Source organism: Trachymyrmex septentrionalis, unplaced genomic scaffold (genome assembly GCF_001594115.1).
Source record: "Trachymyrmex septentrionalis isolate Tsep2-gDNA-1 unplaced genomic scaffold, Tsep1.0 scaffold107, whole genome shotgun sequence".
Lineage (NCBI taxonomy): Eukaryota > Metazoa > Arthropoda > Insecta > Hymenoptera > Formicidae > Trachymyrmex > Trachymyrmex septentrionalis.
Genome location: NW_017304196.1, coordinates 171775 through 184231, shown reverse-complemented (window position 1 = coordinate 184231; position 12457 = coordinate 171775). Strand labels below are relative to the sequence as shown.

Genomic DNA, 12457 nt, shown 5'->3' with positions numbered 1-12457 from the left:
GTTACAAGTTACAAGTTTCGGCTTCCGGTTTGAGCCCTCTTCAGACATTAGTATAACGAACAAGTATTAGAATCAAATCAATCGTCGCAAATGATCGCATGTTCCGAATATTATCGATTCGGGTGAGTCTTGGTCTCGAACCATAATTCCCGCATGATTGAATTGTCGTGAAGTATTAATGAAGTAATACTTTCAAGTAATACTTTGAAGTAATACTTATTACTTAGTATTAATAAAGTAATACTTTTTTTATTAATGAAGTATTAATTTCTTAAATTAATACTTCACGACAATTCAATCATGCGGGAATTATGGTTCGAGACCAAGACTCACCCGAATCGATAATATTCGGAACATGCGATCATTTGCGACGATTGATTTGATTCTATTACTTGTTCGTTATACTAATGTCTGAAGAGGACTCAAACCGGAAGCCGAAACTTGTAACTTGTAACAGCGTACTCATTTACTAGTTTATAGTCCAATTTTTTACGTGATGTAACAATTCTTCATCGCTATTAATATAATATATATTTTTATGAAAATTTAAGAAATATGTTTGACTCTTACTTCGCCCGAGATTGAGTTTTGTTATTATGTTTTGAAAGAGTCCTTTATTTTGTTTATTTATTGTAATTTTTATATTATATTGTATTACATTATATTTTGTTTTCTAATTACATAATCCTTAACCATTATTACTATTAAATTGTATAGAGAATCATCTTTAGCCGATATATTAGAAGGTATACCACCTACATTTTCCCGAAAGCCGAAAGCGAAATATGTAAATGAAGGTGACGATGTGATATTGGAATGTCGATTGGTCGCTGTACCGGAACCAGAAATAACATGGCATCACAAAGACGTACCAGTAATTAGTCAACAGAACATTATTGTTGCAACTGAAAGTGACATGCATATGTACTGCAGTGTCGTAAACTTCACTAAAATTCAAAAGAAGCAGGAGGGAAGATACAAAATTATTGCTAAAAACAGAGAGGGCGAGGCTACTATTGATATTCCTGTAAAGGTTGGTCGACAACATTTGTAAATTCATTTTTACATATTACACATAATATAATTAATACATCTTCTGATGGAACAGGTAAAAACTGGAAAGAGCGAACCACCTGAAATTTTAGAACCATTACAATCCTATATAGTTAAAGAAGGTGAGACTGTTGTCTTATCGACTCAAATAGTCGGTAATCCATCACCGAAAATAACATGGTACAAAGACGGGAAGCCGTTAAAGGGCTCGCAATTAAAGCAAGACGGACATGTTAATACATTAAACTTGATCCAACCTCAAATAGCAGATAGTGGGGAATATTCGGTTACAGCTATCAATGATATGGGCAAAGCTGAGACTCGGGCTACATTGACTGTTGAGAGTAAGAGCAATTACGTCTTCGCATTACGACATTTCAATGTTTCGCTTTAAGGCACACAAGAAACTAAGCACTAAGAAAGTAAGCAGTAAGTAAGCAGTAAGAAATGAACAATAAACAAATCAACATTTTGTATTTGCTACTGCTGACCTTATCGTCTTACGTGCTCTATCGTGATTACTTATTGCTTACGTCTCATTGCCTTACATTTCTTGTGTGCCACAAGGCTGTCGCGCATACTTTTCATAACAAGACGGAAGCACAAAATCTTACGTAACGCATAATACATAATGCATAAGAAAATGAACTAATCAAAATCCTTAATTTCCTTCCTTTCTATGAAATAAGAAACTCTGATTAGTTGATTTTCTTATGCTTTATACATCCTATGCTTTGAGAGCGTGGCAAATCAGATAGCACACTGATCTACTGTGCTAGAGATTCCCAATAGAATCAAAATATTTTTATATGCTCGTGTCTCTCGCAAAAGGAAGCGGCAACCTTCCAAGAGTATTTTTGCTAAAAACTTCTTTAATAAAATTTTGTCGCTCCAAATCGACGTTAAACTATAGGTTCCATATGACTGTGTACAATCAGCGTGCGCACCACAGGCATATAACAGAATTAAGTCATCATGCTCGGCCACGAGCAATAGGACTGAGAATATGCATTATGACTTTATGCAAAGATCTGTGCTCTGTAAGCTTTAACCGTAAGACGTACCGTAAAAATTAGTCTATATCTACAATAGGTGTTTAGGCCTTAAGCCATAAGTGACCTTAAGCCTTGATTGACCTGCAATTACAGTCGAATACGAGGAGAATAATTGACTGTGATTCGTCCATTTCTTATGACTTAAGACTTAAAAAGCTATTGTACATCCGGGTTTAGTCAATTACAATTAAGAATTATCAAAAACGTAAGATTATTCTTTCTTTTCCAACTCTGATTCTTACGATAAGTCTTACGATCACGGAAATTATATGCCCTTTTCTTGCTATGTTCGCTTTTTCGTTATATTAATTCATTCTTTTCGACAATTGGCATTTGCTATCAGCTAATAGACGTAAATGAAATATAAACTGAAAGAAACTAAATTGCGTTTTATTTTAATGTCTTCTTAGGCAATAAAATATGTCAGCTTGTTGTTGGATGCTATTTTACAAAGCGCTTCTTTACTAATATGCTTTCAGTTAACTCCATATCACAAGTCAACATTAATTTTCAACATTGTATAAACGACAAGTGTGTCTCGTTTGTTAAGGGTATGATACGTATTTATTATTGCTATGCTGCTAATTGTTTAATACAATTATAATTTTGCATATAAAATGGATTCTTTATTGTAATACTTTTGTTATATTTATGAAATTTAGAAGTACCAAGTGGCGCTCCAGAACCACCATTATTCACCAAACGTTTCCAAGAGGTAATCGTTCCGGAAAAAGATACTTTTAAGTTAATTGCCAAAGTTACTGGTAATCCCGTTCCCGAAATTACTTGGCTTAGAAATAACAAACCGCTTGATAAATCGGTCAATATCATAGAAAGTTATGATGGTGAGAATATCCTACTTGAAATTAAAAATGCAGACTCTGAAGTTGATGCTGGAGATTATAAATGTGTCGCTAGTAATCCAGTCGGAAAAGCTTCTCATGGTGCAAAAGTTACAGTAGATGTTGCCAAAGTTTTTTTCACAAGGAATTTGCAAAATGAAATTATAGTCAACGAATACAAAACTCTAGAATTAAGCTGTGAAACATCCCATACTGTTTCTACGATATGGTGGCACAATGATAAAGAAATTAGCGGAATGGATCATCGCGAGATAATTCAGGAAGGACGTCTACATAAGTTACTTATTAAGAAGAGTGGTCTTTCCGACGCAGGAACATACAAATGTACTGTCAAGAATCAAATGACGTTTAGCAATGTTATTGTTAAGGCTACCAAACCAGAATTTGTCAGGAAATTGCAAGACTTTGAGGTAAAAGAACGCGATGTGGCGATTTTAGAAGTTGAGATCACATCTCAAACGGCCGATGTCACATGGCGAAAAGATGGTGAATTATTAACATCAAGCAAAGGAAAACTAGAATTTATGAAAGATGGTACCATAAGGAAACTTTTCATCAGGAATACATCAGTTCACGACGAAGGCGAATACATATGCGCTCTTCTAGATCAAGAGTGTACAGCGGAAGTTACAGTTGTCGAATTACCACCGGAGATCATTATCAAAATGCAAGACATAACTATAGCTACAGGAGAGAAAGCGACTTTCGACATAGAATTAACAAAAGGTGATGCTCTGGTACGCTGGTTCAAAGACGGACAAGAATTGCAATTTTCTGAGCACGTGCGATTGTCAATCGATGGCAAAAGACAAAAATTGAAAATTTATGACACTGAAGTAGAAGATGCAGGAATCTATTCCTGTCAAGTTGGTAATCAAACTTCGTCAGCCAGACTGACAGTCGAAGAATCCGAAGTAGATTTTATTAAAAAATTACCAGATATTACTTTAGTGCCTCTCAACATTGATGCAACTTTTCTTATCGAATTATCACGTGCCGATGTACCGGTAACATGGTTAAAGTAAGTTAAATTTTATCAAGATAAAAAAATATATTTGAAAAAGTTAATTTTTTTAACAATTATGATTAATAAAATTGAAACAAATATGTATAGTATATATAATATATGTATATATAGTATATATAAACTTTATATTGTATATATAATATACATAAACTTATGTGAAATTTGTGTAGGAAAAATGAAATGATCGATTGTGCGCAAACATCGAAATATAATGTTATTGACGAAGGAAATATTAAAAAGCTTATTGTTAAAAAGTGCACAACCGAAGATATCGCTGAATATACTGCTGCAGTTGCCAATGTGAAAACATCATCGAGATTAAAAATCAAAGGTAAATTTTAAAAGATTGCGTATTATATTTTCTTTAAGCATATAAATAACTTAAAATAGATCTTATGTACCCGTGGATGTGCATGCATACGTGCGTGAGGTATTTTCAATAGTATTATGGCGAATTCGATTAAAGGCACTGAGGCATATAAAGCTATTGTACATTAATTTAATTTGAGTATAAATAAAAGTAAAATATAAATATTTCGAATTATAAAATACATTTTACCTAACAGCACAATAAAGTGTATTGAGTATTTCACGGTTTCTATATTTATAACAAATATTTATGTCAAATGATGTGTACATGATGGTTTTAATGTACACTAGTGCGTACTGAAAGCGTTCAATCGAATTCGATATTAATCTTCGCTCTCTTCTTTATTAGCCTATAATAATTTGGATATTATTTCATTTATATGCGTCTCTTGTTGTAGTTATTGAAACATCACCTAAAATTCATCCTGATACGCTTAAAAAATACAAAACGATGAAAGACGATGACATTGATATTGTTGTCAAATTCGCGGCTAAGCCAATTCCAATTGATGAGTGGAGCGTCAATGGCCGTATTCTTAAAAAATCTAAACGAATTATTCCATCCATTGATGAATGTTCAGCCGTCTTAATAATCAGAGACGTACAAGAGAAAGATTGTGGTGATTATACTTTAAAATTAACTAATCCACATGGAGAGGATAGTATAGAAATTAACGTCATTGTTGTGCGTAAGTATTTACAAATTTACATACATATTGTACATTTATATATTACGTATTTACATGTATATATCGATATAATAATTTGAATAATTTTCGGAAGGAAATCTCGATTTCATTAAAAATAAATATAATAATAAAAAAGATATATATAAACATTACAGAGGTACCCGGTGCACCAGGAATTCCAGAACCTCTTGAAATAACCGATGATAGCATTACTCTTCATTGGAAGAAACCAGATATAGATGGACACTCCTCGATCATAGAATACATTTTAGAATATCAAGAAAAGACAGAAACTTCGTAAGTAATACAAAATTTTGTGACTTGTTAAAGAAAAAAACAAAAAATCTAAACATGTGTTTTCTTATACATATCTCTATACAATTTGTAATCAAGAAAATAATTTAATTTCAAGATGGAGCAGAATCACGGAAATAATAATTGAAACTACATATAAATTAACCAACTTAATCACCGACAAGGAATATACTTTCCGTGTAACAGCTGTTAATGAAGCTGGATCAGGAGAAGCATCGTTAAATACGCCATATCTAAAAATTTCCAAGTTATCAGCGTCTGAGCCACCGACCGTTCTTGAAGCACTTAAAAGTATCGTCATTGGATTAGAAGAGACCGTCACACTTTCTTGCGTAATCGGTGGTGTACCGACACCTCGTATTACATGGTAATTTTTCATTATTTCATTTTTTATCTAATTGCGGCAGTTAAATATGTCAATTGCTGCATTCGAGATGTATTGTGAAAATTATTTTCTAGGTTAAAAGATGGCAAAGCCTTCGAAGATAGTGATATTACATACGAAAACCATTTAGCTAAATATACTATTCGAAAAACCACTGAGACATCTTCGGCCACATTTACAGTTAAAGCTCAAAATGATGCAGGAATGGCGGAAACATCATGTCAATTAAAAATTCAAGAATCTCCAAAGATCACTTGCGACGAAAATTTAAGAAAGCAGAGACTAACAGTGGGCGATAAATGGAAAGCCGAGATTCGTTTCAGTGGTTTCCCAAAACCGGAAGTAATGTGGACGATAAATAACAAAACAATAATTGATAAGCGCATTTCCATTGAGACTAAGGAAAATACATCTATTATTATGATTTCTTCGCTTGTTAGAAATGACACAGCTATCTATACAGTGAAAGTATCGAACGAAGCCGGTAGTTCATCGATGGAATGTCATCTTCGTGTTATAGGTTGATAACTTTTTATATTGGTCAAACAATGATAAAAGTTTAAAGTAAGTTTAAAATTAGTAATGTGCATATTTATTACGTATTGCAGATAAACCAAGCAAACCCCAGGGACCAGTTATCGCGAAAGAAATTAGACAAGATCGCGTCACCATAGAATGGCGACCGCCGATCGATGATGGTGGTGTTGAACTGGAAAGATATACCATCGAGAAATGCGAAATGAATAAGAAAGTTTGGACAAAAGTAGGTGATGTTGACAAAGAAGTTGAGAATTTCTGTGTGCAGAAATTGCAGCAAGATGTCGACTACCTATTCAGAATAGTTGCTAGAAACTCAGTCGGATCCTCAGATCCTTTGGAATCCGAACCAATTCGAACAAGAACTTCATTCGGTAAAAAAAGATTATGTTTTTTTGTGTAATTAAATATTAAAAAAGAATATTAAGGAAATTAAACATAATTTTATAAAATATTTAAATATACATATATTTTATTGGTTTGATAATTAGAAACACCGGGCCCACCGAGAGGACCACTCGAAGTTTTTGGAATGACGGAAACATCATTCACATTAAAATGGGAACCACCAAAGAATGATGGCGGGACTCCTATTATAGAATACATTATCGAAATGAAGGAGACATCTAAGAAAACTTGGCAAAAAGTTAGTACTACATTATCTGAGCACTAAGACACTTACATTGTCCACAACACTAAAACAACCATTTCTTTATCTTTAATGCTTTCTTAGATTGCGAATACAAAGGGGGAAGTCAATAATGTTATTGTATCCGATTTAAAACCGGACACATCGTACAATTTCCGAATAATAGCTAAAAATAACGTTGGTATTGGTCCTCCGTATACAGCAGAAGAAGTGATTACAACCGGTAAACAACCGAGTAAGTTTATTAATTATTTTTTAAATATTTTATCATATTACTGATTTTCAATTATTATTAATCTCCCAATATAACTAGTCTAATAATAAATACGATCGCTTTTGCTTTTGCTTAGAATTAATAAAGCTTACAGAAAACAGCATATACGCGCTACTAGGCATATTTCCATCAATCAAAACTACCGCCATTAAGAGTGAGTTCTTATTTTTATTCTTCATGTTCTATTCTTTGATTATATCCTTGCATTTTCTATTAACAAATTTGATTAAACGCAATAGTATGTATTGGTGTATATTAAATCAGGAGACACGCTAGTGTCTCGGCGCTAAATCAAGCGTAGTGATATAATTTACCGTATTATATACTGATCTAATCTGAGAATAGAAATAAAATGTAAATATCTTGATTAATGAAATGCCCAATACATATTTTACAAAGCAACACAATAAAGTATATACAAATTTGCCATTTAATATATAGATATTTATATTACACTTTTACATTTCGACTTTTACACATCGATTTATATACGGCTATGCGTATTAATGCATCCAACCGATTTTGCTGATAGTCGTAAAACATAATTTTATATGAATTCTAATATAGCAAGATCTGTGTATATTTATATATATATTGAGCAAATAATAATTTAAATTTTCTTTAGCACCACCTTCGTGCCCGCTAAACGTCCGAGCAACAAATGTCACTAGCAAAAGCGTCACTCTCAGTTGGTCACCACCAACTACAACAGGAGGATCGGAATTGACAGGTGATAATATACGTGCAAATAAAATATAAACTTTTATAAAATGAATTTTCTATTTCGATATTGATTTAATATTATTTTCCTCTCACTATAGGTTATATAATCGAGAAGAGACCATTAATCGGAAAAGGCGCCAGATGGTCAAAAGTTGTCACTTTGGATGCTACAACACACCAATATTGTATAGAGAACCTAAAAGAAAGCGAATTCCTCTTTAGAATCTTTGCTGAAAATAGTTTAGGTCTTAGCATACCTACTAATTCCGAGCCGATCACGCTAAAAACTCATGCCAGTAAGTTAATTTATATATATAATATATGTATATATACTATATAGATACTATTATCAAATTATTGTATACATCTAATGGTAAAGTAACAATTTATACAATATGCTTTTTGAATTATTTGTAGATATTCCATCACCACCTACTGCTCCGTTAGAGATGAGACAGATTGCAGCGAATACAATGGTAATCGAATGGGGTAGACCCGAATCAGACGGTGGTGCATCTCTCGAGGGTTACAAAATTGCTATTAGAGACGCGAAGAAAACTATGTGGATGGAAGTGGGAAGAGTTAGCGCGGACATACAAAAATTGAACATTAGAGATCTGCAAGAGAATCACGAATATCTCGTAAGAATCTTCGCACGAAATGAGATCGGATTTAGCGATCATTTGGAATCGGAAGAACCCTTCAAGATCGTACCGACATCAGGTACGACTCTATCATTACTTTTATTTCTATCTTTCTCTACTTGATACTAGTTATTTATCTTTTTAAATAATAATAAGTAAAAACTCACATAGTTATTAAAGCCAACACCCTCTTTGATCAGGTATTGATACGGCTTCCTTTTTTATTGTAATTATCTTTTCATTATATAATATTCATCCTTCAAACTTGAGTTTAAACTTAAAACTTTAATCATTAAATCTGTTCCTTTGGCAGAACTGTCATGCGTAGAACCAATTGCAGAGGCTATAGACAAAGGTGAGACCGCATCGATCAGCTTTAGCACAGAAAACACAAGTTCATGGTTGAGAGAACATAATATGGATGCCGATATTCATTCATACGCGAGAGCAAGATTACTTAGGAAAGATGAATACTTTTTCCGTATTTGGCACTATGCTAAAAAGTTGTTTGAATAAGCATTTGTTATACATGTGTAACTTTGAACATTTCTATTATTATTGTAAAGTATCGACGGATATAATTGATCTTTTCCGCAATCGCAATTTTATTTTTTCATCGAACGCTGCATTATGTATGTACATTATATCTCTCTCAATGTATTTAATCAATGTGCATGAGTCTAATTCTTGAAATAATGTATCGGTGATAGAGCCATGAATTGTTCCTTTTTAAAATTGATTTGCGTATAATGATTATACATATATGTCAAAACCAATTTACGTAAGACTGGATGGTGTTTACTGAGTGTTAATTTAGTTAGGGTAAAGTGATTTTCTTTTTGACGCTTTTATTAAAGCGCTCAAGAAATTGAACTTTATTGTACGAATGATTCAATTTTTATTCTAGTTTCGTGTTTTGAAATATTACAAATTACGCTTTCGTGCAGTTTTATAAATTTTATTTCCTGTCACTAATGCGCATTGTTAAAGTATTATGTATTTACTAGTTGGTAATGACAAGCATTATACTTGGAAAATTCTTTGAAATTTTCAAATATGCGGCATTCTACATCTATTAGTGACGTATCTATTTAGAGATGTGACAATGTAACGTTCGTTTCTATTTGTTTCTATTTCTTTGGCGAAGCTAGAGCATACGATTATCTTAGTATGTGTTCTCCAAGTATGTATTGATTGTTTCTTGTTATTATTATCCGCGATGTTAATTTAATTTTAATTAATATTATTAATCATATCGATATATCAAATTAACAAAATAAAGAAATATCACGCGTGTTTGGTAAGTGAGACGTGAAATATAGGTGCAATCGTGAACTATTATCAACCAACGACGCGTCGCATATTTCATATTATTTATGCAAAATTATATAATATTGTAAAATATTTTATTGATTAAATTGTTACAAATCAATATCACACAATATTTATTACCTAATAAATTTGTAATAGCATCACTTAGGATTTGCTCAGCGTAATTAAAAAAAGTTGCCGAATAATCAAATTAAATATTATATCAATTATAGTTATATTATTTGTAAGTAAGATCCTTTTCGCTGTTTATAGCCACATAATTAAATATCAGCACAAGATTTTATATTATATGCCATCATACGTATATCATATTTCAATAAAAAAATTCATCATTTACTTACCCAATATGTAACAGCGGAATTATATCTACCACGTAGCGCTACTGCATATACAGCATTGATTCTGTAACATAAAATAAGAAATATATAAGTTTCAAATTAAAACAATACTCCATAGAATCAACATTTCAAAAGATAATTCTATTAACATTTTAATGCATACAAAACTTTATTAACATTTTAATTAAATTGTACGTTTCTTTTTCATTAATTATTCGCAATTAATTGAGATAAAAAATAAATGAAGAAGAACTATTAATTTCATACACATAAAAAATGCCGGTAAAAAATTTGACATGCATGAATATGTATAATAATACATAACATACAAACATATACAAATATGTATAAATATTCATAAACATACATAATTGTATTTTAAATATCCATACGTAAGTGTACATTCTTCTTTCTTTTGTAAAATTATGTTTTAGTGTAATAAAAATAATAATAATAATGTGAAAACATAAAAAGTATTTAAAAGGATAATTTTTGTCTTAATTCTTTTCGAAAAAATCAAATTTAGAAAAATGTAAAACAAGTGCTCATATATAATTATATATAAAATTATACATAATTGTGAATAAACAATTTTTTTTATATTTCTCCAAATTTGATTTTTTTCTACAACAATGCTAAAATTATCCCTTTAATTGTTTTTACATTATTATTTTTTTTATTACACTAAAAAGTAATTTTACAAAAGAAAGAGGGATATGAACGTGCATTTTTTACTGGGTATCATACCTCAAGATGGCTACGCCAAAATTAATTTTATCTGACATAATTCTTTAAATCTCATCCATTTTGAGGTAACGGATCCATGAAGCTTCATATTCTTTTTTAATATAATTATAATATAATATGCATATATTGATATAATGTATCTGATAAATTTTTGATAGACAATTATATAAAACCACATTTCAATGATTTTTCATAGATTCGTTTTTTCATTAATAAAGTTTTTTGTCGTTCAACTCACCGTAACATTGCAACAACAGAGTTATCAGAGTTACACAACTAACAATAGGTACAATGATCCTGTAGTATACAAACATATAAAGAAAATCGAAATAATCAATGATACAAAAGAAAATTCTCTCTGTCTCTTACGCGTATGTAATTTTTTAATCGTTTTTCAATTAGTTAAATATCTATTAAAATCTATACAGCACCGATTGTTGCGCAAAATTTTCAGAAATGTTTTAATCTTTCACATCTCGATCGTGTGCAACGAAAGGATTCTGTAGTATATCATATGAAATACGCAACATTAAAGGACTCTGCAATATGTGTCCATGAAATATTTCAATACTCAATGAGAAATGATAATGGAATCGATATCGAATCGTTAAATTTGATGATTTCGATGTCAAATCGATATCGATTTGATGTCGATTCCATTGTCATTTCTCACTGGGCAGGAATGTTTTTAAAATCTATCATATACAATAAATTGGAAAACAGAACAAAAAATCATCATGACATTAAAATGGCTTCAAAATGTTTACTAAAAGTAATTTGTTAACCATTTGAGTCACTTTCAATCTATCTAATTATGTGTCTTGCATTATGACATACGTGGCTAAATTGTATTTATTTTGTATCCGTTTTTTTATTAAAAGGAATGTAATATTCAATACCTTTTTTATGCACTTGGCGTATATTTTTTTTTTCTTAAAGAGGTTTTTTTTAGAGATTTCACTGTTTTTTGTAAATTTTTGAGAAGACAATGTCATCGACGCCAGGAATCGCTCGAAATCGCCCGGAGTCATTCGGACTCGATCCGGAGTCGCCCGAAATGTCCCGGAGTTGCTCGGCGTCGCCTCGGTCGCCCAAAGTTATTAGAGGTTATTAAAGTTCAATATTAATAAAAATAGTGCAATTCTTTGATCTGGGGGTCAATTGTGTATGTATCTCGAAATGAGGTGAAAATAGATCTGTTCGCGTTGCATGCACTTTTTGCATGTTTGTTTTCTCTCCTTTCAAAACCAAATATATATCTATCTCATTTTAAGTGTAAAAATATTTGGAGATTTTATGCAACGCGACAGACCTAATTACAAAAGTGAGTAAAAGTTACTAGATATTAACCAATTAAATTATGAAAGTTCTAGTGAATTTGTTCACTTTTGTAGAACTATTTGTTCACTTTTTTTTAGATTAATGATACTTTCACATGCAGCATACTTGCAAGTTAC

At 31.5% G+C, this 12457-nt stretch overlaps 1 protein-coding gene and 1 long non-coding RNA gene across 9 annotated transcripts in view; one reads left to right on the top strand and one right to left on the bottom strand.

The window, feature by feature from the left end:
* The window catches only part of LOC108745965 (titin), an 86358-nt gene extending 76396 nt beyond the window's left edge, over positions 1 to 9962 (top strand). For 3 of the 8 annotated variants that reach the window (XM_018482454.1, XM_018482414.1, XM_018482422.1), the window contains 17 exons: positions 718 to 1033; positions 1109 to 1397; positions 2588 to 2659; positions 2771 to 3992; positions 4169 to 4329; positions 4766 to 5056; positions 5212 to 5353; positions 5469 to 5738; positions 5831 to 6276; positions 6365 to 6667; positions 6785 to 6939; positions 7027 to 7177; positions 7293 to 7370; positions 7842 to 7946; positions 8038 to 8235; positions 8357 to 8662; positions 8897 to 9960. In XM_018482454.1, the coding sequence (XP_018337956.1) occupies positions 718 to 1033; positions 1109 to 1397; positions 2588 to 2659; positions 2771 to 3992; positions 4169 to 4329; positions 4766 to 5056; positions 5212 to 5353; positions 5469 to 5738; positions 5831 to 6276; positions 6365 to 6667; positions 6785 to 6939; positions 7027 to 7177; positions 7293 to 7370; positions 7842 to 7946; positions 8038 to 8235; positions 8357 to 8662; positions 8897 to 9099 (4708 nt within the window). In that variant the 3' untranslated portion in view covers positions 9100 to 9960. Of the gene's footprint in view, positions 1 to 717; positions 1034 to 1108; positions 1398 to 2587; positions 2660 to 2770; positions 3993 to 4168; positions 4330 to 4765; positions 5057 to 5211; positions 5354 to 5468; positions 5739 to 5830; positions 6277 to 6364; positions 6668 to 6784; positions 6940 to 7026; positions 7178 to 7292; positions 7371 to 7841; positions 7947 to 8037; positions 8236 to 8356; positions 8663 to 8896 lie in introns of all 8 variants that reach the window. The other 5 variants (XM_018482470.1, XM_018482461.1, XM_018482430.1 and 2 more) reach the window with 5 other exon arrangements.
* The window catches only part of LOC108746045, a 57863-nt gene extending 45933 nt beyond the window's left edge, over positions 1 to 11930 (bottom strand). Inside the window, exons 1-2 of the long non-coding RNA XR_001939136.1 lie at positions 11900 to 11930; positions 10257 to 10317 (exon numbers count right to left, since the gene is read on the bottom strand). This is a non-coding gene — a long non-coding RNA (uncharacterized LOC108746045). The remainder of the gene's footprint in view (positions 1 to 10256; positions 10318 to 11899) is intronic.
* Between the last annotated feature and the right edge of the window lie 527 nt (positions 11931 to 12457).